Source organism: Megascapheus bottae, chromosome 25 (genome assembly GCF_031878675.1).
Source record: "Megascapheus bottae isolate mThoBot1 chromosome 25, mThoBot2.hap1, whole genome shotgun sequence".
NCBI lineage: Eukaryota > Metazoa > Chordata > Mammalia > Rodentia > Geomyidae > Megascapheus > Megascapheus bottae.
The window spans coordinates 5,847,092-5,872,907 of NC_143533.1; the positions used below are offsets into that span (position 1 = coordinate 5,847,092).

General features: G+C 47.7%; 2 protein-coding genes across 4 annotated transcripts in view; one reads left to right on the forward strand and one right to left on the reverse strand.

The window, feature by feature from the left end:
- The first annotated feature begins 208 nt into the window (after nucleotides 1-208).
- Nucleotides 209-12,937, forward strand: Gde1 (glycerophosphodiester phosphodiesterase 1). Of its 3 annotated transcripts, none has more exons than XM_090358105.1 (6): nucleotides 209-609; nucleotides 4,243-4,414; nucleotides 6,819-6,924; nucleotides 8,211-8,303; nucleotides 9,078-9,289; nucleotides 11,960-12,937. In XM_090358105.1, the coding sequence occupies exons 2-6, from the start codon at nucleotides 4,308-4,310 to the stop codon at nucleotides 12,105-12,107; spliced, it is 666 nt and encodes a 221-aa protein (XP_090214231.1). In that variant the 5' UTR covers nucleotides 209-609; nucleotides 4,243-4,307; the 3' UTR covers nucleotides 12,108-12,937. The 3 variants fall into 3 exon arrangements, with proteins under 3 accessions (XP_090214231.1, XP_090214229.1, XP_090214230.1); XM_090358103.1 differs by having other exon boundaries at nucleotides 273-609; nucleotides 4,239-4,414; XM_090358104.1 differs by lacking the exon at nucleotides 209-609 and adding an exon at nucleotides 1,249-1,266.
- Nucleotides 12,938-14,364: 1,427 nt separating this feature from the next.
- Tmc5 (transmembrane channel like 5) overlaps nucleotides 14,365-25,816 on the reverse strand; it is a 38,209-nt gene continuing 26,757 nt past the window's right edge. Inside the window, exons 11-22 of the mRNA XM_090358106.1 lie at nucleotides 25,623-25,774; nucleotides 24,392-24,470; nucleotides 22,992-23,089; nucleotides 22,432-22,527; nucleotides 21,173-21,248; nucleotides 20,826-20,959; nucleotides 18,687-18,860; nucleotides 17,306-17,384; nucleotides 15,823-15,961; nucleotides 15,773-15,777; nucleotides 15,250-15,292; nucleotides 14,365-14,548 (exon numbers count right to left, since the gene is read on the reverse strand). Coding sequence (XP_090214232.1) covers nucleotides 14,505-14,548; nucleotides 15,250-15,292; nucleotides 15,773-15,777; nucleotides 15,823-15,961; nucleotides 17,306-17,384; nucleotides 18,687-18,860; nucleotides 20,826-20,959; nucleotides 21,173-21,248; nucleotides 22,432-22,527; nucleotides 22,992-23,089; nucleotides 24,392-24,470; nucleotides 25,623-25,774 — 1,119 coding nt within the window. The 3' untranslated portion in view covers nucleotides 14,365-14,504. The remainder of the gene's footprint in view (nucleotides 14,549-15,249; nucleotides 15,293-15,772; nucleotides 15,778-15,822; nucleotides 15,962-17,305; nucleotides 17,385-18,686; nucleotides 18,861-20,825; nucleotides 20,960-21,172; nucleotides 21,249-22,431; nucleotides 22,528-22,991; nucleotides 23,090-24,391; nucleotides 24,471-25,622; nucleotides 25,775-25,816) is intronic.

Consider the following 25,816-nt stretch of genomic DNA (forward strand, 5'->3'; position numbering starts at 1 on the left):
ATGCCCTGTGGCCTCTGGGCCCAGGTCCGATCGCTCCCGGAGGTGAAGTCCTGACCCCAGATAACCCAAAGTGTCTTTGGAACCTGAGCCTGGGGCCTAGGCCCGCCCCCGTTGCCATGGCAGCGGCTCCGCCCCCTGTCAGCGCCGGCGATCCTGGCTTCTGATTGGCTATCGGGGCAGCTTCCCTTTCCGGATGGGGCCGCCGACGCCATTGTGCGGCGCTGGTCCCCGCGGAGGGAACCGGCTACGGCCGAGTCCCCGGACGCGGCCCCCCGTCGCTTTGTGGCTGTGTGGTTCCGGGAGCCCGGCGGGTCCGGGACTCCGGTCCGTGCCGGTGCGGGCGCCGGCATGTGGCTGTGGGAGGACCAGGGGGGCCTCCTGGGTCCCTTCTCCTTCCTGCTGGTGCTGCTGCTGCTGCTGACCCGCAGCCCCTTCAATGCCTGTCTCTTCACCGGCAGCCTCTACCTCCTGCTGCGCCTCTTCAGCTTCGAGCCCGTGCCCTCCCGCAGGGTCCTGCAGGTCCTCAAGCCCCGCGACCGCGTCTGCGCCATCGCCCACCGCGGCGGCAGTCACGACGCCCCCGAGAACACGCTGGCGGCCATTCGGCAGGTGAGTCCGTCCTCCCCCCACCCCCTCCCCCCGCTCACAACCCGGCCCACCCGGGGTCCCGGCTGCCCCAGGACCCATCTACCCACCCCCCCACACACACTCACACACCCCGGCCCGGCCGCCCGGGACGACCTGTGTCCTCAGCTCCTCCTCCGGGGAGCACTGCCCAGGGATGCCCCCCCTCCCCACTCCTCCTCTTCTCCCAGTCTAGGAATCTCCCGACTGTAGGCCTTGGTATAAGCTGCCACGTGCCAGGGCCTGAGCAGGACCACTGGTGGGGTGGAGTTGGGGGTTCCCCCCTGCTTCCATCACAGTGGGGTGGGGGAGGCACCTCGTAAACAAAGAGAAGTGTAATAAAGTGTTGGGGTGAGGAGATGAAAGACTGGGAGCCCTGGAGTTTGGCCAAGGGGAAGGCTCCAAGAAATCCTCTCCAAAGCGTGGTTATGTGAGGGAAAACCAGAATTGTTATAAAGAGCCAGCAGCCATGCTTGGGATCGTGGAAAAGGTGGAAAGGGAATGTGACAAATGCAAAGATCCTGAAGTGGGATCGGTGTGGAAGGAACCAAAGAAGCTGTGTGTGAGGCCTGACTTCAAGGTAACAGAGCAAGAAGCCAGTGTGTGGATGAAGTAGGACCTGGACCAGGTCCAACAGTTTGGGTCAGTAAATGAGTTTAAATCTCAATGGACCACATGGATGGGTCTTCTTAGAAAGTGGCTTTGTTTGCCCTCTGAATTATTGGGAGCATCCTTTTATCATCATTCTCCTCCGATCTATACCTTCACACTCAACTATCCTGGCAGCCAGCCTTGGGACTAATTACCCCTACTCTACAAGGCACTGGCTGAGAATCCTGGCAGACTCATTCCCTCCTTCTCCCTCTCTCTCCCCACTTCCAGCCCTTTTAGGTTTAGGGTCATTCCCTCCCTTCCCTAAGATCTCATGTTCCCATGTTTTTGTCTTGAGCCTTCACCTCATTCTTCCCTATCTGAGTCTTCCTAGGAACTAGGGATGGACAGTATGGGACAATGATTACAGGCCTGAGCCAGCTGCACTCAGCTGAAACTTACCTTTATCCAAATTGCTCTTAAAGGCTGTCTCCCAAGTGGAGCCTTAGGTATTGATAAGTGTTGCCAGAGCTTGTGGTGGTTTGGCAAGAGTAGCTAGGCTTTCAGGTGTGAGCCACTAGTGCCCAGCGTAAGAGTATGTTGAACTGAACTCCTACTGGGTCCGGGAGGAAATGCTTAAGTGAACTACGTACACTGTTTCCTGTCCTGTGTGTCCTGGATTACAGCAAAATGACGTACATATTTGCATATTTACAGTGTGCATGTCTTTAGGTAGCATCATAATCATCACCTCGATAAAGCCACTTCTGATCAGAAGGGGAAGTGGGATGTGGTGATTCAGCTTCTTAGAATCCCAGGTCACCAGCCTTGACCTTTTTAGCTATGACAGTATTTAGCTACCCTGTGGAACAGGGCAGAAAGCCAAGTGCTGGTGGTTCACACCTATAGTCCTCGCCTCTCAGGCTGAGATCTGGATGATCGGAGTTTGAAGCCAACCCAGGCTCTATACATTGAAAATATGATTGTGTTTTATATTATAAAATACTTAACCCTCTACCATAGACTTTTTTGATCAATGTAGATGTAAGTATTATTACAAATTTCACTGGTCACTTTGCTTTACCATAATAGCAGATATGAAATGCAACCAAGTCAGGTGCCAAGCTTCATAATTGACATGCATCATTTCGTTTCTAAATCCTCACTGCATTTTTTTCCCCTTCAACATGAGGCTTAAACTCAGGACCTTGACCTCACTCTTGGTTTTGCTTGCTCAGCTTGCCTGCTCATAGCTTTGTATTCTTATCATTTAAACCATACTTGCAGTCTTGCTTTTTTGTAAGTTAGTTAGCGATGGAATCTATATAGACTTTGGGCTGGCTTTGAACCTTGATCCTCCGGATCCCAGCCTATTGAGTATCTAGGATTTCAGGCATGAGCCACTGGTGCCCTGGCTTATCTTGATGGTGAAACTGAAGCTAGGGCAGATGAGTTGACTCCACCTAGATGATAGGCCATGTGAGGCTGGAATTGGGCATTTATTTATCTTAGTACTGGTAACTAATAGCTATTGCTTTTTTATTATTATTTTCTGTAATATCTATTGTCTTTATGTATAAACTATATATAGATACATATGTGTATACTCTCTAGGGATCCAGACTTTTTTTTGTGTATACGCTAGTCCTAGGGCTTGAACTCAGGGCCTGGGTGCTGTCCTCCTGGAGTTTTTGTGCTCAAGGCATTTTACCACATGAACCATAACTCCACTCTGGCGTGTGTGCTTGTGTGCGTGCATGTGTGTGTGTGTGTGTGTGTGTGTGTGTGTGTGTGTGGTTAATTGGAGAGAAGAGTTTCATGGACTTTCCTGCCCAGGCTGGCTTTAAGTCATGATCCTCAGATCTCTGTCTCCAGAGTAGCTAGGATGACAGGTGAAAGCCACAGGTACTCATCTATGTAGATATACATACATATGCATATGTATTGTGTGTATTCACAAAGCATCCTACTTTTACCCTAAGAATCATTTCCCATCTTCACAAGCCAGGAAGCAGTTAGACAGTGGATCCCTGTACAGAGCTGGAGTTCTCCGTGTACCCTTCGATTGGTTTGCTGTGCAGGGCTAGGGATGACCCCAGCACTTGGCGGGTGCCCTCTCCCTCTGCATGTAAGCCACCAGGGAGCACCCCGACCCTGGGTTCTCCTTTAGATGCTCGCTAGCACACACCTTGCTCAGCCTGCCAGCTGGGGCTGCAGATGTAGCACATGACACCCCTAGAAGTGGTTAGGTGTGTAGCTTACAGAGTTCAGGGCTCAACTTCCAAGAGGCTGACTCATCTTGTGGAGGCTAAACTAGTTTATCATCTGCCACTCCCAGAGTGTAGGAGCTGTCAGTGCTTCAGCCATGCAGACCTGTGGTTAGAGCATCAAGGGGAAACTTGGCCTCCCAAGTGAAAGCAGGTGTCTCTACCCCACCAGCCCTGCAGGCCTTTTTTTTTTTTGCCAGTCCTGGGCTTGAGCTCAGGGCCTGAGCCCTGTCCTTGGACTTTCTCAAGGCTAGAGCTCTACCACTTGAGCCTCAGCACCACTTCTGGCTTTTTTCTATGTATGTGGGGTACCGAGGAATCGAACCCGGGTCTTCATGCATGCTAGGCAAGCACTTTAACCACTAGGCCAAACTCCCGGCCCCTTTTTTTTTTTAAATTATTGTTTTGTTTTGTTGGTTGTGGGGCTTGAACTCGGGGCCTAGGCTCTAACCCTGAACTTCTTTGTGCTCAAGGCTAGTGCTCTACCACTTTGAGCCACCAGCACCACTTCTGATTTTCTGGTGGCTTATTGGAGATGAACCAACAGATGAAATTTTGGTGGTCATTGGAATCTCTTGTGGACTTTACAGTCCCAGGCTGGTTTTGAACCATGATCCTCCGATCTCAGCCTCCTCAGTAGCTATGATTAGGGCTGTGAGCCACCAGGGCCCATCTCTGTAGGTCTTCTTTGAGTGCCTTGCTGCAAAGGGGATGTGTCCAACCCTTGACATTAACATTGCTGATGCTTTTGTTAAGGCAGCTAAGAATGGAGCCTCGGGCGTGGAGCTGGATATTGAGTTCACTTCCGATGGGATTCCTGTCTTAATGCATGATAACACAGTAGACAGGACCACAGACGGTTCTGGGCGACTGTGTGATATGACGTTTGAACAAGTCAGGAAACTTAACCCTGCCGCAAATCACAGACTCAGGTAAGTAACCCGTGGCCCTTCATAGAGCTCCAAACCTCTGGGGGGCAGGGAGGACTCCACAGAGATACTGGTACCTTCTAATTAAACCTTGTGCTCTAGAGGACTTGTTTTGTTTTGAATTGTATACGGGTTTCCCAAGTAATGAATGGGCACCAGGAACAATAAAAATACAGCGTGGGTATTTTTAATCTTTCCCACTGAGGCCAAATTTGGCCTCGGAATTATTCTCGTGAGAAGTTGTTTCTGTTCTCATTTTGATCATGTTTCATATTCGGCCTTGAGTGTTAAGTCTTTGAACTCTTCCGGAATTATCTGTAAAAGCAAGTGTTTGGCAATCACTGGTATTAACATAAGAAGCTAGGACTAGAGTCTTGATGTCCCATTTTTCAGTTCAAAGAAATGTATGCTCCTCCAAGCTATTTCTCATTTGCTTGATGTCTCTCAGTCCTGCAAAGCTGACAGTTCTTTTACATGTCTAGTTAAGTGTTCTCTTGGCATAAAATGATTTCCAAAGAGGGCAGGGGGCCTGGGAGTGTGACTTAGTGGTAGAGTGCTTGCCTAGCACTCATGAAGCTCTAGGTTCGATTCCTCAGTGACACATAAAACAGAGAAAGTCAGGAGTGGTGCTGTGGCTCAAGTGATAGAGCACTAGCCTTAAGCATAGAGAGGCTCAGGGACAGAGCCCAGGCCTTTTGTTCAAGACCAGGACCAGCAACAAAAAAGTGTGTGTGTGCATGTGTGCATGAGAGAGAGAGAAAGAGAGAGGACAGTCCTATAAAACATTTCCACAAGAAGGGAATTGGGTGATCTAAGCAAGCATTTTACTCCGAATATTCTAGAAGATAAATTGCCCACATCAGTTCTGACTTTTAATTTAGCACATCTCAAACTTACCTGCCAATGATCCCTCCCACCCCCACACAGCATGGAACTGGAATGCTGGGTAATGGGCTTTGGAATGTGGTGGTCCGTATCCCTGTCCTCTCGGCCTTGGCTTCTTTGTGCAATGGGAGCTGCTCACTGTTCACGCAGCTCATTGGCTCTCTAGGCGATGAATATGGATGTATGACCCAGCCATACAATACAGTCCTCCTTGCCCAGGGACCAGAGCTTGCTTCCCTAGGATCTGAACATAGAGGAGTTAAAAGTCGATCAAAGCAAATGTTAGGGTGCACAGAACATCAACAGCCAAGAGCTGTTGTGAGTCCAGGTGCCAGGATTGCTGCTCAGTTGCCAAATGTTTACCTGCTCTGCTGGATGTTTTATATTGAGCAGCCTTGCAGCTAAGATGCCATGTTCCACATCACACTTCAGGAAGAAAGGTACTGGCTTAGTGTCTCTCCAGTTACACTGTCTGTGCTGAGATTTACTCATCCTGAGAGCATCAGAAAAACTTGAGTGGCCATGCGCGCGATCAGTGGTGGCCAGAGTGGCTGGATTGAAGTTCCATTGAGAGAAAAGCTGATTCCTGATGTGTGGGAAATCGTGTGTGTGTGTGTGTGTGTGTGTGTGTGTGTGTGTGTGTGTATGTTTGTGCGCGCGCATGCACGTGCTGCTCCTTGGGCTTGAATTCAGGTTCTAGGTGCTATCCCTGAGTTTTTGTGTTCAAGGCTAGTACTCTACCACTTGGGCCACAGCTCCACTTCTGGCTTTTTTGGTGGTTGATTGGAGATAAGAGTCTCAAGGACTTTCCTGTGGCTTTGAACTGCAGTTCTCACATCTCAGCTTCCTGAATAGCCAGGATTGCAGGCATAAAACACTGCCATTTAGCAGTGGGAATGAGTTTTGGTGATGTGGCTGTTCTTTGGTTGGGAATAAGTATCTTAGTGAGAGCTTGGGGTTAAGGGGGATAGAGAAGGAAGTTGGGGAAACACTTGGCTTTGGTTTTTTTGTTGTTTTTTGCCAGTTCTGGGGCTTGAACTCAGAGCATGGGCACTGTCCCTGCTCAGTGCTTTTTTGCTCAATGCTATCGCTCTACCATCGAAGCCACAGTGCTACTTCTGGCTTTTGCTGTCTATGTGATGCTTACGAATCGAACCCAGGGCTTCATGTATACTAGGCAAGCACTCTACCAACTAGGCCACACTCCCAGCCCATTGACTTCTGTTTTTTTTTTTTTTTTTTTTTTTTTTTTGCCAGTCCTGAGATTGAGCTCAGGGCCTGAGTACTGCCCTTGGGCTTTCCTCAAGGCTAGTGTTCTACCCTAAGCCACCACACCACTTCTGGCTTTTCTGTGTATGTGGTACCAAGGAATCGAACCTGGGTCTTCGTACATGCTAGGCAGACACTACCACCAGACCAAACACCTGGCCCTGACTTGTGTTTTGAAACAGGCATTTGTACCCAATGCACTGAACTTGTCCCTTTCTCTTTTCCCTATGTTGTGTCCCCCACCGTCCTCCAGGAATGATTTCCCTGATGAAAAGATCCCCACCCTTTGGGAAGCCGTTACCGAGTGCCTCAGCCACAACCTCACCATCTTCTTTGATGTCAAAGGCCATGCAAATATGGTGCGTTTTACACAGCAAATCCTTCCCACAAGCAGCTGTTTTCTGTTCCTTTCTCTTCTTAAGAGATAGATGGATGCATGCATGCATACATATTTCCCACTGTTCAGCAGCTAGCACAAAATGGCAGCGTATACCTTCTTTTATGTACACAAAGCAGTTACAAAAGATGATTACAAAAGCAGTACAAAGGTGCCCCTGGACTAGACATTAGAAAAGGGAAGGAAGAATTGGACACAAAGGTGACTTTAGCTTCCCTGGAGACGAAAGAAACTTAACATACGGGTTGTTAAAGAGAATTAAATAAACAATGTGAAGCATTAGGACAGTGCAGGTGTTCCTTCCACAGCCAGGGAACGACCTGGGTCTTGTACAGCATGCTCATCTACATTAGTGAAGTCACGGCCTCACCTGAACCATCTATTTCCCTGGTACTGGAACTCAGAAGAATCAGTCTCCTTTAGCTCCTTCATCCTGGCTGGGGCTGTGATACTTCAGCCCCAGCTCCACTTTGAATTTTTTGGTGATTAATTGGAGATAAGAGTCTCACACAGGCTTTCCTGCCTCAGGCTGGCTTCAAACCATGATCCTTGAGTAGCTAGGATTACAGGCGTGAGCTGCCTGTCTCTGTTCTTTTTTTTTTTTTTTTTTTTTTTTTTTTTTATCAGCAGCGGTGTATCTTTTTGCTTACAATGTTTTGGGTACATGCCACGTTCTGGAAGCTAGTGGTATTCCAGGAGTTAGGACACACGCAGTGTCTGATTGATTGTGGCGTTCCCTGCTTTTGGTGTTAGTGTTCACAAGAGTTCCAGAATGTTAGTATTTGAATGTTATCATTTCTTCCTCATTTCTCAGCAGTTGAACTGCTACATAAAGGGGGTTTCTGTTGAATTAGAAGTTCCTCTCACTCTGGCTTCTCCCCTCACATTGGTGATGGATTGTGGTCCCCTCGGGCCTTCTTTCTGTCTCAGATTCCCCAGAAAGGCAGACTGTGTGGGTAAAAGGGCTTTCATCATGGCTAAACCAGGAGAGGAAAGGATGACCCTGCATCTTATCATACCTTCCAAGATACACATGGGGACATGTCCCCCACAAAGGGGTGAGCAGCACCCCTGGCTGCTGGCATGAATTGGAAATGTCCCAGTGGCTGTCTCCTCACTTTGCACATCACCTATGCAATATTAGTGCACTGGTTTAATGCATCAGGATCTTGCTTAATATAACTAACTACTGGCTGGGACTTCAATGTTTCATTGGGTTTTAAATACATGAATGTCTCTATTTCACAGGCTACTGATGCTCTGAAGAAAATATATATGGAATTTCCACAGCTGTACAATAGCAGTGTGGTCTGCTCCTTCCTGCCGGAAGTTATCTATAAAGTAAGTTCTGGATAACTTGTCTCATGCATGGCCACAGCTCTCCACTTCCGGCTTCTGGCTGGTTAGTTGGAGATAAGACTCTCAGGGACTTTTCTTCTCGGACTGTTTTTAAACCTTGGTCCTCAAATCTTGGCCTCCTGAGTAGCTAGTATTACAGGTATAATCCATCAATGCCTGGCTCATTTAAATATTTCTCAACCATTAAGCTGGGTATGGTGATACATGGCTGTAACCCAAGAGGCAGATGCAAGAGGACCAAGATCTAGAGACCAGCTTGGACTACACAGCCAGACCCTGACCCATTAAAAAAAAAAACCCAAAAAAACAAAACTAGGTTTTTCTGGGCACCAGTGGCTCACTCCTGTAATCCTAGCTACTCAGGAGGCTGAGATCTGAGGATCAAGGTTGAAAGCTCCATTATTGCAGACTCTTATCTCCAGTAAAAAATTGGAAGTGGCACTGTGGCTCAAATGGTAGAGTGCTAACCTTAAGCACAAAGAAGCTTGACAGTGCCCAGGCCCTGAGTTCAAGCCTCAGGACTGGCCAAAAAAGAAAAGAAACACTAGGCTTGCAGTTCTCAGCTTGTGGAAATGGCCTCCATTAAACTGCAGGGCAATGTCCTGCATCCATTATTTTCTCAAAGCGTTTATGGTATTTCATACACATAGTGCCAAAAACCATGTCTCCCTCATCAAAGCCAGCACGTCGGCTAAGTCTAAGCTATTGAGGTGCTAGAGTCTGAAGTATGATTGTTTTGTTTTTCAAAATTCCCAGATGAGACAAACAGACCGGAATGTCATAACAGCTCTAACACACAGGCCATGGAGCCTGAGCCATACGGGAGATGGGAAAGCCCGCTACGAAACATTCTGGAAGCAGTCCATGTTTGTGGTGATGGACATTTTGCTCGACTGGACCATGCACAATATCCTGTGGTACCTGTGTGGGGTCTCGGCGTTCCTCATGCAGAAAGACTTTGTATCCCCGTAAGTCAGGAGGTTTTCATCTCTTCTGGCACATTTCCAGATGTCTGGCTGGGAGGGAGGGATTGAGGAAGTGGACAGCCTGAAAAGCCCACCTGGTCTCTGCTAAGGTGAATCGCTGCTAGGGAGAGTTCTGACTCATTTTACTGTTCATAAACAGGATCGAGAGGTTTAGGGTTTTTTGGTTTGTTTTTGTTTTTGCTTTTGGTGTTGGTACTCAGCTTGAATTCACAGCCTCAAGTGTTGTTTTGTTTTGTTCTTTTTCTGTTTTTGTTTTTTCTTTTTGGCTGGTCTCAGGGCTTGAACTCAGCTTCTGGGCTCTGTCCCTGAGCCTTTCTGTGCTCAAGGCTAGTGCTCTACCATTTGGGCCACAGCACCATTTCTGGCTTTTTCTGAGTAGTTTATTGGAGATAAAAGTCTCACAGACTTTCCTGCCCAAACTGCCTTTGAACCACAATCCTCCTATCTCAGCCTTCTAACTAGCTAGGATTACAGTCATGAGCCACCAGTGCTGAGTTTTCATCAGATATTTTTTTCTTCCCTTCTTTCCAACTGTGTGCATTTTAAAGGTCGGGGGAGGGGGGAGAATCTTTATGCTAAGAGGGCTGAGAATGTGGCTTAGTGGTAGAACGCTTGTCTCGCAATCATGAAGCCCCGGGTTCAATTCCTTAGTACACATAAACAGAAAAAGCTGGAAGTGGCTTTGTAGCTCAAATGGTAGAGCTCTAGCCTTGAGCAGAGAGAGGTTCAGGGACAAAGCCCAGGCCCTGAGTTCAAGCCCCAGGAAAAAAGACCATGGTAAGTGAAGGATTGCATTTCTTGTGCTTATCTGGCTTTGAGTTGCAGCCTAGATCCAGGGTGGAACTGAAGCAGAGGCATCCTGTGCCACCAGCCATGCCCTGCACAAAACTGCTTTTTTCAGCCAGCTGGCTCTCGCCTGTCATCCCAGCTGCTCAGGAGACTGAGATCTGAGAATTGAAGTTCAAAACCAATCTGGGCAGGAAAAGTTCATGAGACTCTTTGTTTCCGATAAGCCACCAGGAAACAGGAAATAGTGTTGTGGCTCAAAGTGATTCAGTGCTAGCTTTGAGCACAAAAGCTCAGGGACAGTGCCCAGGCCCTGTGTTCAAGTCCCATGATCACTGCCACCACCACCACCACCAACAACAACAACTCCTTTCCATTCTCTTGCTAACACTTAGATTTCCCTGGCTAGCTTAGATTTCAGCTCATTACAGTTGTGCATTTCCTGTGATTTCAAGCATACAGGATTTCCATAGCATTTGGTTGCTTCCAACAATGTGGTAAGGTCCTACATTAGTCAGTTGGAGATTCTGAGAGAAAGACAAAATGATGATGCTAATTAAATAGGAATGATGTAAATGTGAAAAATCAGAGCTGAACCAGATGTATAGGAGGGGCAGGGTGCATAGACCATGTACCCTGACTTAAAGGATCCCCAATGAAGTGGAATAACGTGACTACAAAAGGTTCTGTTGGGGCCAGGAATTTGGCCTAGTAGTAGAGTGCTTGCCTAGCATGCACAGAGGTTTGATTCCTCAGTACCACATACATAGAAAAAGCCAGAAGTGGTGCTATGACTCAAGTGATAGAGCACTAGCCTTGAGCAAAGTGTCCAAGGACAGTGCCCAGGCCCTGAGTTCAAGCTCTAGGACTGGGGAAAAAAAGAAAAAAAAGCATCTATTGTACTGTGGCCTGAGAGGAACCAGGATAGGAGATAAGGCTTTGTTAGCCTCTAGCTAACAAAGTGAATTAGAAGATAAGAGGTGAATGCTTTTGTTGTTGTTGTTTTTGCTTGTCCTGGCCTAGACATGGTCCCTGAGCTTTTGTGCTCCTGGCTGGCACTGTACCACTTAAGCTACAGTTCCATTTTGAGCCTTTTGTAGTTAAAGAGAGATAAAAGACTTTCAAGACTTTTCTGCGCAAGCTGGCTTTGAACTACGATCCTTAGATCTCAGCCTCCTGACTGGCTAAGATTGTAGGAATGAGTCTGTAATCCAGCACATGGCTGGAGAGGTGAATGCTTTCAGGCAGGCTGAAAGAGCATCAGCACCAGGGCCATGACAAGTGGCCCAGATTGTTCTGAGCTTGTTGTTAAAAGGTGTGTCTAGTGTCCATTATAGCCAAACCACTTACCTTTTGCTCTTGACCTTGACTGGTAAGCTAGGAACGGAAAGCTGGGGGCATTCAACAGTTTGGGTTGGTGCATTGAACTGTTTCTATCGTTAGTTATAAAGATGTACACTGAGAACCTTAGAAGAGCCAGCATGTACGACATTCTACTTGCCAATTGAATAGAAGACATCGGGGAAGGAAACCTTCCCTTGGAGTGTGGGCCAGTAAACGAAGCCATGAAGGACGAGTGGAAAGTGACAGGAAGGCATGTGAGGTGTTTGTGTACCTGGTGTGGTGCAGGTCAGAATGTGGCTCTCAGAAATGGAAAAGGGCTCAGTAATGTAGAGAAGGAGGGGAGGTATGGGGTGAGATCGGGTAGGGATGGGTAGGGTGAGGCCCATCATTGTGGAGCCAGGATTTGGAGCAGGATGGGGCCCCGCTGGGTTGGGAGACTGCATCGCACTGCAGGAAGGGCTTAATGACCATCGCACTGAGTGACCACACTTCTAACAGAAGGAAGTTCTCTTCTCTCCCCAGGGACTACTTGAAGAAGTGGTCAGCTAAAGGAGTCCAGGTGGTTGGTTGGACTGTGAATACCTTTAACGAGAAGAGTTACTACGAATCCTATCTGGGCGCCAGCTACATCACAGACAGTATGATAGAAGACTGTGCACCCCAGTTCTAGAATTCTCCCTGGGACGAGGAAACTCAAGGGTCAGAAACTGCCTCTTGGCCTCAAACAGGGATAGCAAAATGTCCCCCTGAGTGCTGGCCCAAGCCCTCGGGATCGGGCAGGCCCACACAAGCACTTAGTAATTGCATTTTCACCTGAACACACCAAAACCCAGGGCAGCCACCATGCTTCGTGGAATGCCTACGTTCAGCTCTTGAGCTTGAGAATCTGGGTCTGAGAAAAGGCCGGATAGACCCTGCCCAACCTAGCGAGGCGCCGCCCCGGCCCAGTGAAGGGCCGGTGTGAGGCGGGTCTGCAAACGCAGACGCATGAGACCTGCATGAGTATTTGCAGTTGACCTTTTAAAGCTTGCCATACCTAAGTCATTTAATTATTTCCCATGTTTGTTCTCAGCTGTTAACTTGGTACTGTAGATATCAAACTTCTGACCATACTAATAAAAATCATTAAAAGGGATGCCAGAGGAAAAGGGTGTGCCAAGCCTTGCATCCTGCTGTGGGAGGAATTTGAGGAAGCCGCCACTGGATATAAACATGCAAACCACCAGGGGGCAGAGTTGCACTTCTACCGAGCTCCAGTGTCAACCAAGGGCCTGTACACTTCAGGCCTAAAACACTGGCCTGATCTCACTCAGCCCACAGAAGCCATTCTCTTTATTGATGCTGGAACTGAGAGCTCTCTGCAAAGTTAAAGTCAGGCATGTGAATGTGGGCTTCAAATCCAGGCAGATCTAACCCCAGGGTCACACCTTTTGCCATTCACCATTGCCCTGCTCTTTCTCACACGAACGTCTCAGAATATATTGTAAGCTTAAATCACAAGATTTAAGCTGAACCCGAATTGTTTTTAAATGCCAAAGCTGCCTCTCTTACAGACGCCCCACTTGGTCATGGTTTCCCTTTGGGTCTTCCTTGCGCTCACAGCCTCCTAAGAAATAAATGGCTGTTGGTTCCTGATGCTGATGGCTCACACCTGTAATCCTAGCTACTCAGGAGGCTGAGATCTGAGGATTGTGGTTTGAAGCTAACCTAGGCAGAATAGTTCCTATGAGACTCTAATCTCCAATTAACCACTCAAAAAACCAGAAGTAGAGCTGTGGCTCAAAGTGGTAGAGGGCTATCCTTGAGCAAAAGGCCTCAGGGACAGCGCACAGTTCATAAGCTCAAGCCTTAGGACTGGTACCTTATCCCCCCCCCCCAAAAAAAATGTCTATTAGTGTTAAGAATATTAGTGAGCCGGGTGTGGTGGCTCACACCTGTATTCCTAGCTACTCAAGAGGCTGAGATCTGAGGATCATGGTTCCAAGCCAGCCTGGTCGCTACAAGTCCGTGAGACTCTTACTTCCAATTAGCCACCAGAAAACCAGAATTGGTGCTGTGGCTCCAGGGGTAGGGCTGTAGCCTTGAGCTGAAGAGGTCAGGAACAAGACCCAGCCCAAGCCCCATAATTGATCCAAAAAAAAAAAAAAAAAAAAAGCAGTGACTATTCCTGCAAATCTATGAGACAAAAGTATCCACACAGTTAATCATCTCCCACACCTATTAGTTTTGTGTCTGGTTTGATGTATGACTTGTAGCAGTCATGTATGAGACAGACCTCCTAGGAGCAGAGTCTCCCTGCCCTCGGGCATCCCCTACCTTGGTCCAACCGCTAGGATTTTTTTTTCTTTTGCCAGTCCTGGATCTTGAACTTAAGGTCTAGACACTGTCCCTGAGCTTTTTTTTTTCTGCTCAAGGCTAGCACTCTACCATTTGAGCCATAGTGCTACTTCTAGCTTTTTCTGTGTGTGTGGTACTGAGGAATCAAACCCAGGGCATCATGCATGCTAGGCAAGCACTCTACCATTAAGCTACATTCCCAGCCCAACCCCTAGGATTCCTGAACTCAATATATACTGGTTTAGAGACAAAATCTCTGATTGTATTTCAGCTTTGGATAACCTGGGAATGTGTTCAGCTCTAAATCACAAATACAAACTCAACAATTCCAGTGTTTTAGATTCTTGATTAAGGATCACATTTTTATTCACTCTGGACCCCTTAGCATGGGTTTCAAAACCTGCCAGATCGGGAGTGATTTAGGCGTAACATTTCTTGGAGATAAAATACATCCTTCTCTGGTGACCTCTTCCCAGGTGTATGCATGGGTTAATTTCAATATCACAACCATCTTTATTGGAAAACCCTAAGTATTTTTTTGTCTTAAAAATCTGCAACCCAGGTTTGAAAAATAACAGCACACACCTCCATTTTACTTGACACTGAATTAATTTTCCCTCTTGGCTTAGAGTCCCCTCTGAGAAGCTCTTCCAGGCTCTGACTCCAGTGTACGGGAAGAAAATCCATTTTTGTTGTCTTTCCTGATTGGGTCTGCCAGCCACAGTAGTCATCAGGCTCTTAGGTTCTCTTGAACGGATCTCCTAAATCGTAGGTCTGGATTTGACACGGGAAGTTAATTGAAGATGAAGAGAAATTCATTGATAGTCACCCAGTCCCATCTCCACAATGAACATAAGCGCTTCTAGAAGATTCCACAAGCTGCTCCTGCCTTTCTTGCTTCGGTTCCCCTTTAGTTACTATAATGCCCTCTCCGAATTCCCTTTGTGGGATATCAGCAGGAGATGCTTTCACCCAAAACAAGGGAATTGGCTTATTTCCTGCCCACTTCCTTCCCCACTCTAGCACCAGCCCTCCAGATTCTTGGAAAGCCTCCTTCCTATGGGTGCCCAATCTGTACCCACAGCTCAGTCACACAACTCAGATCTGACGTAAAAAGTGCTGTGCTTTATAAAGCATAGCAACTGGCTCATAATGGCGGCGTCACCCCATCAGACCCAGGGATACACAGAGACATCTGGGCCCTGCTCTTCCCACTAGGCTAAGCCTGAGAGAAGATGGAAGAAATTGACGAAGCAGTTGCCTAGTTACTAAGAAGGGCCTGTTGGTGAAAGGAACAGCACAGAGAAAGAAGGCTCTGACATTAGACACGTAGCATAGGAGACAACTAGATTTCTACTGTAGCCAATTTGGGCCAAGTTTATGACAGAGAAACCCATACAGGAGCAAGTCCAGCATCTACAATGGGCTACATGGCTTGTGGATAAGTTATGCAGTGAGTCTGTGCTTTTACTCACCGTGGGCAGAACCACTGTCCTCCCAGTACAGAGAGTCTTGTTGCTGCCAAAGCAAAACAACAAAAAGTGAGGAATACAGTCCCTGGGTCTCGTATCATTGGCATAATCTATGCACCCCCTCCCCACCCTAGTATAATTATGTTTAGTGCCAATCCTGGGGCAGCTAGAATGATAGGTTTGAGCCGCCCAGTGTCCAGTGCCTGGCATCATTTTAAAAAGTAATAAAGGGCCGGGAGTTTGGCCTAGTGGTTAAAGTGCTTGCCTAGCATGCATGAATACCCGGGTTTGATTCCTTGGTACCACATACTTAGAAAAAAGCCAGAAATGCTGCTGAGGCTCAAGTGATAGAGCTCTAGCCTTGAGAAAAATCCAAGAACAGTGCTCAAGCCCTGAGCTTAAGCCCAAGACTGGCAAAAAAAAAAAAAAAAGTCAACTCTCCTAATTGCTTAAATATAGAAAGCCAAGTATCCCTGTCATCTCCCCTCCCCCATCCTCCCCTCCTCCCTCCCCCAGGAGAGAGAACTTGGTCTCGGTGGGCTGGGCCCCTTCTCACAGGAGGCCAGTCTAAATGGCAGGGGTTCCCAGCAGCATCAGGCCTCACCTCCAACTCCGGCTCCCTCTTTTCCAGCACAAGTGCACTGGGGTTTGCTCTCTTCTCTGCATCCTGCAGCTTCATCAACTTTTCTATCAGGAACATCTTGTCTTTACCCTCCTGCCAAGAAGGAAGGAAAAAAAAACAAACCATCAAGAATGGATGATAGTACTAGGTTAAGCAACAGTCGGTGAAAACGAAGATTCTAGAAACTGCATGGAGATGGCCGCCATCCTTTCTTCTACTGGATCAGAAAAAGGACCATTTCACAGCAAAGTTAATGGCGCCTGCCCACAAAGCCTTCCTGCCTTGGGTCCCGAAACCATTCCCTGCCCTGTTCTCCAGAGCTGCTTGTGTCAGCCCTGTTTTCATCAGTTTTCACATGGGGTCTCGTGTTTAATCCTGGCCAGCCTGGACCACGATCCTCCTGTTTATGCTTTTGTTTGGTGAAATGCAGGGCCTTGCACAGTTGTGAGCCCTGCTTTCCGCGCCCCCCTCCCCATTGGTTCTTTTCAGGATAGAGTCTTCATGCCTGGATTGCAGTCCTCCTACTTGTGCTTCCTGAGTTGCTGGGATACTAGGCAGGCACAACAGCTATTGGTTGAAATGGGAGACTCACCATTTGTTTTTCCCTGAACTGAGTTCAAATCTCAGTCTCCCAATCCCTGCTTTTCAAGTAGCCAGGATTATAGGCGTAAGCTATTTGGTGCCTGGTATGAATTTGTATTTGTAAATAGTACCTGGGTAGGTTTTTTCATTTTGTTTAACCAATTTTGGGCTTGAACTCAGAGCCTAGGTACTATCCCTGACTATCCCTGAGCTGCTTTTTTTTTTTTTTTTTTTTTTTTGCCAGTCCTGGGCTTGGGCTCAGGGCCTGAGCACTGTCCTTGGACTTTCTCAAGGCTAGAGCTCTACCACTTGAGCCTCAGCACCACTTCCAGCTATGTATGTGGTACCAAGGAATCGAACCCGGGTCTTCGTGCATGCTAGGCAAGCACTTTAACCACTAGGCCAAATTCTCAGCCCCCTGAGCTGCTTTTGCTCAAAGCCAGTGCTCTCCCACTTCAGCCACCATTCCACTTCAGGTCTTTCCTGAGTTTATTGGAGATTCTTATCTTTCTGCCTGGAGTTGGTTTCAAACCATGATCCTCAGATCTCAGCTTCCTGAAGAGCTAGAATTACAGATGTGAGCTATCAGTGCCTTACTACCTTGGTATGTGTGTGTGTGTGTGTGTGTGTGTGTGTGTGCGCGCGCGCGCAAGTGTGTGTTTAATGTATGTGGTCATTGAGAAAGGCTACTGAGAGTGTGCTCGGGATCTTTGGGAGACAGGCTCTGTGGGAGACCCTCAAGCAGGCAGGCCTGTGGTAAGATGCCCCAATCCTCAGATTACCCAGCACCGCACCCCAAGATTCTCCTGAGAGCTTCCCAAAGCTCTCACATTCCGGGTTGCTTTCAGGACTTACGTTAATGATCTGTTCATGAAGCAGTCTGATCATAATCTTCCTTCCCTCTGTGATCTGCCAGTAAAGATAGGTGATGATTCTGCAAGGAGGAGACAGAACCCCAGACATGCTGGTCAGGGCTTTGAGACTTTAAATCGCAGTGGTGCAAAAGGAGCCAGCACATTTGCTCACAAGGGTTATTTTTTTCTTTTTGTCGGTTTGTTTCTGTGCAAGTCCTAGGCTTAAACTCAAGGCCTGGGCCCTGTCCCTGAACTTTCCTGCACATGGGATTTCCAAGCCTTCTATTTGGTGCTCCCTTAGCCCATAGTAAGGCAGGAATACATTCCTGACTTCTGAAGCATCTCAACCCATGATCCAATGTGAGGAGGGGTTCTGATAACCTGGCGTCTGACCTTACAGTGAGTCAGATGCACAGCTGCATCCTGGGACTCGCCACTTACATCACAAGTTAGAACCCTTAGCTTGTGAGGTCTGAGGCCAATTCCAAGTCCACGGAAGTCATGGGACATGCCATTAGTGGCAGGGGAGCATTGCCTGTAGAATCAGTGAATAGAAAGTCTGGACAACTCAGAACAAAGCCCTGGGCAAGTCACCACTCTGGAGAGTCACTGGCAACCTGGGGTACGGGTGGGAGAGCATCAATGAAAGCAAAATGGTTGGGGTGGTGGCTAGAGTGGTAGAGTGCCAACTGAGACAATGCAAGGCCCTGAGTTCAAATCTTAGAGTGGCCAAGAAAACAAAAGAGATTAAGCAAATTATTTCAAATTGAAACAAAACAAAAATGACTTATTCAGCTAAGTGCTGGTGGTTCAAGCCCGTCATCCTAGCTGCTCAGGAGGCTGAGATGTAAAGATTTCAATTCAAAGCTAGCCCACGCAGGGAAGTCCATGAGACTCTTCTCTCCAATTAAGCACCAAAACCAACAAAAAGCTGGAAGTGGAGCTGTGGCTCAAGTGGTAAAGCACTAGCCTTGAGAGGAAAAGTCAAGGGCTGGGATTGTGGCTTAGTGGTAGAGTGCTTGCCTAGCATCCAGGAAGCCCTGGGTTTGATCCCTCAGTCCCACATATACAGAAAAGACCAGAAATGGCACTGTGGTTCAAGTGGTAGAGTGCTAACCTTGAGCAAAAGAAGCTTAGGGACAGAGCCCAGGCCTGAGTTCAAGCCCCAGGACTGACAAGGAAGGAAGAAAGGAAGCAAGCAAAGCAAAGCAAAGCAAAGCTCAGTGACAGAGCTCAGGCCCTGAGTTGAAGACTCAGGACCGGCACAAACCAGCCAACAACCCCCCCTGTTGAAGAGTAGAGTCTTGAACGTAGAGCCATGCTGTGGCAGGGTTTCTTCAGAGCTCTCCCCTCACCCTGAGTGTCCCACAAGCCTAGCTTACAGCACGATGAGGGTGAGGGTGAAGAAGAAGTGCACCCGGCCGATGAGATTCCGATAGATCCACACCACCCACTGGTAGCCGGGCGTCCTGCTCAGGGTGTCGATCCAGCGGTAGATGGCTTGGATGAAGGAAGACAGGCCTCGAAAGGGGCCGCAGTCAGCTGAAGGCTGCAGTCTGGGAAAGACAAGGGGTGGGAGAGGTCACTGACAAGAGATTGGAATGGAAGCAGCCAAGTTGCTTGTCCACTAGTGATGGCATCTCAGGGACTCTTCTGCCTGGATTGCCTCTACACGAGCTACCAGTGTCCAGTTTGTTATTAAGCAACTTTTAAATTCTGTTTTAACAACTGGGATCTGACCAACCCGGGGAGACTGTCTTCTCAGAGCTAGTCTCTGAAGCACGACTTTCATATGCAGACCAACCAACACACAGACAACCCTCTCTCTCAGCCACTACCTTTAACAGGCTCAGGTCACTGATCAAGTTCTAAAACAACACAGAACAACTATACAACTTGTAGATGGGAATGATAGGGAGAAACTGGGAGAGAGAACGAGGGGAGGGCTGACATTGTCCAAAAAGAGATGTATTATTATTATTTTTTTTGCCAGTCTTGGAGCTTGAACACAGGGCCTGGGCTCTGTCCTTGAGCATTCATAAGGCTAGAGCTCTATCACTTGAGCCGTACCACCACTTCTGGCTTTTTCTGTATATGCGGTACCAAGGAATCAAACTCAGGGCTTCATGCATGCTAGGCAAGCTCCCGACCCAAGGAATGTATTCTTTACCTGACTTGTATAACTGTAACTCTTCTATCACAACAATTTAAAAACAGAGGGAGAGGGGGAAAAGGCTAATATCAGAGGCAAGCCTGTGATCTTAGGCCAAAACTGTGAGCCAAAACAAACCTATTTTCTCTATGAAGTTACATAGCCTCCAAAATTTCATTACTTGGAATGAAAAAATGAATAAATATACACTTGTCAATATTATCACTGGTGTTAGAAGTGAGTTTTCTGTAGAAAAATGTGTTGTTGGGCCATGTGTTTCTAGCTGCATTGGTAAGTACAATCTTTTAGTTGTACACTTAGATAATTCACAATTTTAATATTTAAGAAGGGGGAAGGGGAATATGGGATAATGATGGGGATTGGGTTTATTAGGGATACATTACATGCATGTGTGGAAAAGATACAATTTACAACTAGTGTGTGCTAATAAAAACAGTAATGTATAAGACACACACACACACACACACACACACACACACACACACACACACACACACACAGAGCAGCCCTGACCCCAGAGCCTGCTGAAATTATCAGCCAATCCCAAGCCTGCTGATTCCTTGTCACCTGCTCCTTAGCATGGAAACCAAACGATCCAGGCTCCTGACCTGACTGCCTTTTTTTCCCGCTCACATCCTCTGCCTCCTGACCCATTCTGGGTCTTTTCTTCATATGTGGTCCTATCGGGCATTGACTCTCCCCCTCCCTTGGGAACTCTGAGAAACAACACAATGATTTCAGTGGTGACCATCTCAATCAAGGCCTGCTGTCCTTTCTTCCTGTTTGGATGATAATAATACCTCCATGTTTTGTTATTGTTTTGCCAGTCCTGGGGCTTGAACTCAGGGGCTAGACACTGTCCTTGGGTTTTCCTCAAGGATAGCATGCTACCACTTGAGCCACAGTGCCCCTTCTTGTTTGTTTCTGTGTATGAAGTACTGAGGAATCGAACCCAGGGCTTTGTGCATGCTAGGCAAGCACTCTACCACTAGACCACCTTCCCAGCCCAAACCTGTGAGGTTCTTTGTTTTGTTTTGTTTTTTGGTGGGAGTGAGGGTGGCTCTGGGGTCTGAGGACAGTACTCTCTACCATGTGAGCCACATCCTCCAGCCTTTTCCTTTCTTTACATCTCCTCCTCACCTACCTATGCCTCCTGCATAACAGTAAGTATGGGAGTAAACCACAGCGCCCACTTAATTCTGTTGAGTCTTACTTTTGTGGTGGTGGTGGTGTTACGAGGCTGGCCTCAGACCCGCACCTTCCTATCCCTGCCTCCCAAGTGGTTAGGGTGACAGGTACCACTAAGTCTGGGTCTCTTAAGCCTCCAGCCAAAGCTGCCATGCCCTACCTCCAGATGGTGATAGCCAGGGTACACAGAACTCCAGTGAAGGAAGGGAAGAAGAGCAAGAAGATGAAGACGGTGATCATCTGTGAGGCCCGCCAGGCTTTGCTTGGGGGCTGGAAGTTCATCATCAGGCTGATCTGAGGAGAGAGACACACAAGTTACCTCCCATAGCTCCCTGGGCAGGGACTGAGCCACACCTCCCTCAGTCTCCATCACTCCTCCTCAACCCCCGCCTCCAGGTTCCGCCCCAGTCCTGCCCCCCTACAGGCCCCACCCCTCCCAGGAGAGATTTGGGTAAAGCTGATTGGCTGCAAGCTGATTGGGAGGAAAGCAGACTGGGGCTGACTCACATTTTTGACATAAAACATGATAAAGAGCATCACCATCTGGATCAAGGGCAACAGAGGGCTGAAGAAGATTCCCAGCCTGTGAGGAAAAAAAAGGGGGTGAGTGTCAGAGGTCAGGGGAGAGGGCAGAGTGGAGGGGTGGGTGAGGAGGGGAGAGAGTATGGAAGTGTATCGCCCCTGGAATTCTTGTGATGGTCAGGAACCAGTGGCTCACGCTTGTCATCCTAGCTAGTCAGAAGGCTGAGATCTGAGGACCACAGTTTGAAGCCAGCCCAGGCAGAAAAGACCATGTGACAACTTCCTCCTCCCCCTCCTCCTCCTCCTCCTTTTTCCTCCTCCTCCTCCTCCTCCTCCTCCTCTTCTTCTTCTTCTTCTTCCTCTTCCTCCTCCTCCTCCTCCTCTTCCTTTTCCTCTTTTTCTTCCTCCTCTTCCTTCTCCTCCTCCTGCTTCTTCGTTGTCATCATCGTAGACATCATCATTTTCTTCTTCCTTCTTCTTGTCCTGGGGCTTGAACTCAGAGCCTAGGCACTGTCCTTGAACCTCTTTTGCTCAAGGCAAGCACTCTACCACTTGAACCACATTCCCAGCCTCATGACTTTTGTTTCTAACCCGCAGGAAACAAGAAGTGATGCTATGGCTCAACATGGTAGAGCTCTAGCCTTACACACAAAAGCTCAGGGACAGTGCCCAAGCCCTGAGTTCAATAACAACAAAAAAAACCAATAACAACAAAAAGTTCCTATGATGTACACACACACACACACACACACACACACACAACCTCCAAAGATGCCTGCATTTGGACAAAGGGGGTGGTCTTTCAAACAATAATTGAGTTAAAATGATTGTGGTGGGCCCTAGTGCAATGTGCTTAGTGGCCTTCCAAGAAGAGATTAGGCCACAGATGTGTGGACAGATGATCGTGCAAACCCCCAGGGAGAAGACAGCTATCAGTCAAGGATGGAGTCCTGGGAGAAACATTTCCTTCCCTCACAGCCCTCAGAATGTATGTACCACTTCCACAATATATTGACACAAACACTCAGACACCCTAGGGGACCATTCTACTTTCCCTTTTTCCTTCCTTCCTTCCTTCCCTTCTTCCTTTCTTTCAAAAAGTCACTGTCTGGGATTCAATATCCTCTCCTCCCCACCACCCCCACACCACATACATATACCACCATGCGGCTTTCAAAACAACAGATCTGGGAGTTTGCCTCCAAAATCTCAAGTCTGCATTGAGGTAGAAGCACAAAACTTACCATGCCAGAGTTTGCGAGTAGATCAGTTCCAGAACATTCCTGGCAATGTCAAACTCCTGTAAGCCACAGCTGGTAATAAACTTCGCCCCAATGAGCCTGTGAAAAGATACTGAAACTAGCTCCCCCCAATTGTAAAGACAAACAACAACACAAAACAAAACACCTCCCTATTTAAAGATCTTCTACAGACCAGAAACACTGAGTGTGAGATCCAGCACCAAAAATGAACAACAGTTGATTAATTCGAGCTATTGACAAGGGGAGGTGCAGTGTGTACCTGGGTTGTGAACAATATTTAATAGCCGATAGCCAGAGGCTCACCACCTGTAACCCTAGCTACTCAAGAGGCTGAGATCTGAGGATTGTGGTTTAAAGCCACCCCAGACTGGGGGGGTGGGTGGGTGGGGGAATGTCAGTAAGATTCTTTTTCAAAAGAAATGATCAAGGGTCACCTGGATACAGTGAATCATGACACCAGGTTGAGTCCCTAAGTCAATGGGCAGATCAGATACACACATGTGGGATCAACACTAGGAATAATTAAATAATTAATTATTTACCTCCTAAGAAATTCCCCCAGTAAAGAATCTGCTATGGAGAACACGAAGTCCATCAGGAGGAACCGGTAGATTTCCTGGCCAATCAGGGTCTCCCAACACTGGAAGGCAGACAAGAGTCAGGGTGCAGGCTCTGAGCTCATCTGTTCTGGCCCTGGCTTAGCATGTTTAGGGATGACTGGGGATTCAGCCAGTCCTGGGTATCCAGAGAAGCAGATCCCTTTTGGCACTCATGGAGCCAAGTTTATTTTCAAGGATGCTGATCCTCTTTGTGCTTCTTCTTCTGCCTCTCCCTCCATACATGCCCACTCCCCCTTCCCACTAGCCCTCCTTTTACATGATTCCATCTCTGTCCTTTTCCAGTCTACATCCTATTTCTTGGCCAAGGCTAACTGGGCTCCTTAAGAAAGTGAGAAGCACTCGTGTTAAGAATGCTTCTCTTTCTTTCGCCCATAGGCCACAGAGAAAAATCTATCAGTATCTACTTGATGGAGATAATGACTCTGAGGTGTAGCAGGCTAATGTAGACTGGAAAGCTGGTCAGTTTATGAAACTTGTAGTTAATATGTTCTACAGAAAGCCAGTACAAGGTGCTGATAGGCCAGAAGCTTTGAGATTTGGTTTAGGAAGGAGAGGGAAGTTTTATGTGTGCAGGCCAAGGATGGATAGTTGAATGGATGGGTAGATAGATGGAGAGATAAAAGGATGAATGCATGGATGGATGGATAGATAGATGGATGGACAGGCAGAAGGACAGAGAGATGGATCGGTGAAGAGAGGGATAGGTGAGTGGATAAGATAGAAATGGATAGATTGATGGATGGACAGATGGATAGACAGATGTATGGATCAATGGACAGAGGGAGGGATGGACAGATGAACAGATAGATCAGTGAATGGATGGATGGATGAGTGGATAGATGGATAGATGGACAGATCAATGGATGGATGGACGGATAGGTGGAAGTGTAGTAGAATATCTTCTCTAACCACCTAATAAGGAAGGCTAGTTTGAACTTCTTCAATAACACAGATGAAATAGTGAGGGTGTCATATTCATGCAAAACAATTAGAGTCTGTGGAAGAGCTAGGATGTGTCGAGGGTGGGACACAGCCACAGTGTGTCCAGTATATTCTGGGCAGTTGCTTATTCCACCCATGACGTGATAAGACAGTGTGCCCACTTTATAGATGGGAAGACTGAAGCTTCAGGAGGTTGAGTGACTGCAGATGATACAGCTTTCCTTTGACTGGTGGCCTCTCCTGACATGTGCTCTCTCTACCCCAAAGGGATTCGTGCCAAACACTGAGTGATGGCGATCCAAAAACTCACATCCTCCACGGTAATCCAAAACCCAGAAAAGACAAGTCAAGAAGGAGGTGAAACTGCCCTGTGATCTCACCTCTCCTCCTGACAGAGCCACGATGTTGAGCCAGTAGTAACAAAGAATGCCAATGATGGATATTTTCAGCAGGATGTTTCTAGATGAACAAACAGCTCTCATTACCCTCCATGGAGTCTCCCGCACTGCGTCCCCCGCCTCCTTTCTTCCCCCCACCACCTGTGACTGATTAGATCTAGACAATGGCAGGTGAGCAGGAGTGAGGTGGCTCACTCTATGGCCCCTAAACCAGCATATGATCCTCTCATGCTCCCCAGATATGTCACTGTGCTCTCAGCAATGCGCTGGTGACGTGGGCATGGAGTAAGCCATTGTGTCCCAGGCTGTGGAGATTTGATCTGTTTTTTTTTTTTTTCCTTCTGGAGTAATTTCATTATCTTTAAGTAGTTACCCTTCAGCAGAGCATGCATCTTGATCAAGATTGTCCCTTTCAACATTCTCACCCATCTTTCCTAACCTCCCCTCCCCACACCTCTCATCTTCACTTTAGGTTATATATTGAGTTTTATCTTATTTTATTATATTTTTTTCCGGTTGTGGGACTTGAACTCTGGGCCCGGGCATTGTCTCTGAGCTCTTCAGCTCAAGGCCACCACCCTACCCCTTGAGCCATGACGCCACTTCCAGTTTGTTGGAGGTAAGTCTCGTGGACTTTAGTGCCCAGGCTAGCTTTGAACCGAGATCCTCAGATCTCAGCCTCCTGAGTAGCTAGGATTATGGGTGTGATCCACTGCGCCCGGCTTTCAATTTTATTTTTTGCATTCGCCTTTGTTTTTCAAACTCTGGGGTCACCTCGAGAACATAGGATGCCACTGAGTGTGACCCCTGCCACCTATCTGTATGTGGGCAGCTGGGGCACATAAATGAGTCTCCCCCAAAAGTGGTACAGTGGGAACCAGGGCTTGGTTTAACACTGGATGGTTTCAATCCCCCATGATTCCTCAGTGCACCACCTGCTCATCCTTTCATGTCCTCCTGGAGGGCTATGAATACGCTGATGGCTCTTGAGAAAAGTTAAGAGATTATTTTGAGGGATCGGGACCTCAAAAACGCATCTGTACTCAAGAAGTGTATTTTCCCAGGGTTCTTCTGTGGCTCTTCACCCACACTCCGTGCACCTGCGCCACACTGGGAATTCTTTCCTTCTGGAGTTTAGAACTTTGGGATTGCAGCAGAATCTGTCTTAACTCCCTAGAAATGAAGCTGGCTCAGGGGTTACAGACACACCTACCGGATCAAGAGGACGTAGACTTCGTGCCGTGGCATCTCGAACCTCTCCACCAGCCTGAACATCGAGTAGAAGCGTGGCACAGCCAGGTTGATACAGGACACGACGAAAGGGAGTAACAGCACTGCCCCAGGGTTCCTGTGGGTCTTCAGGAACTATCAAGGTGGCAGAAGAGAGAACAAAGTGCCCGCTGAGTG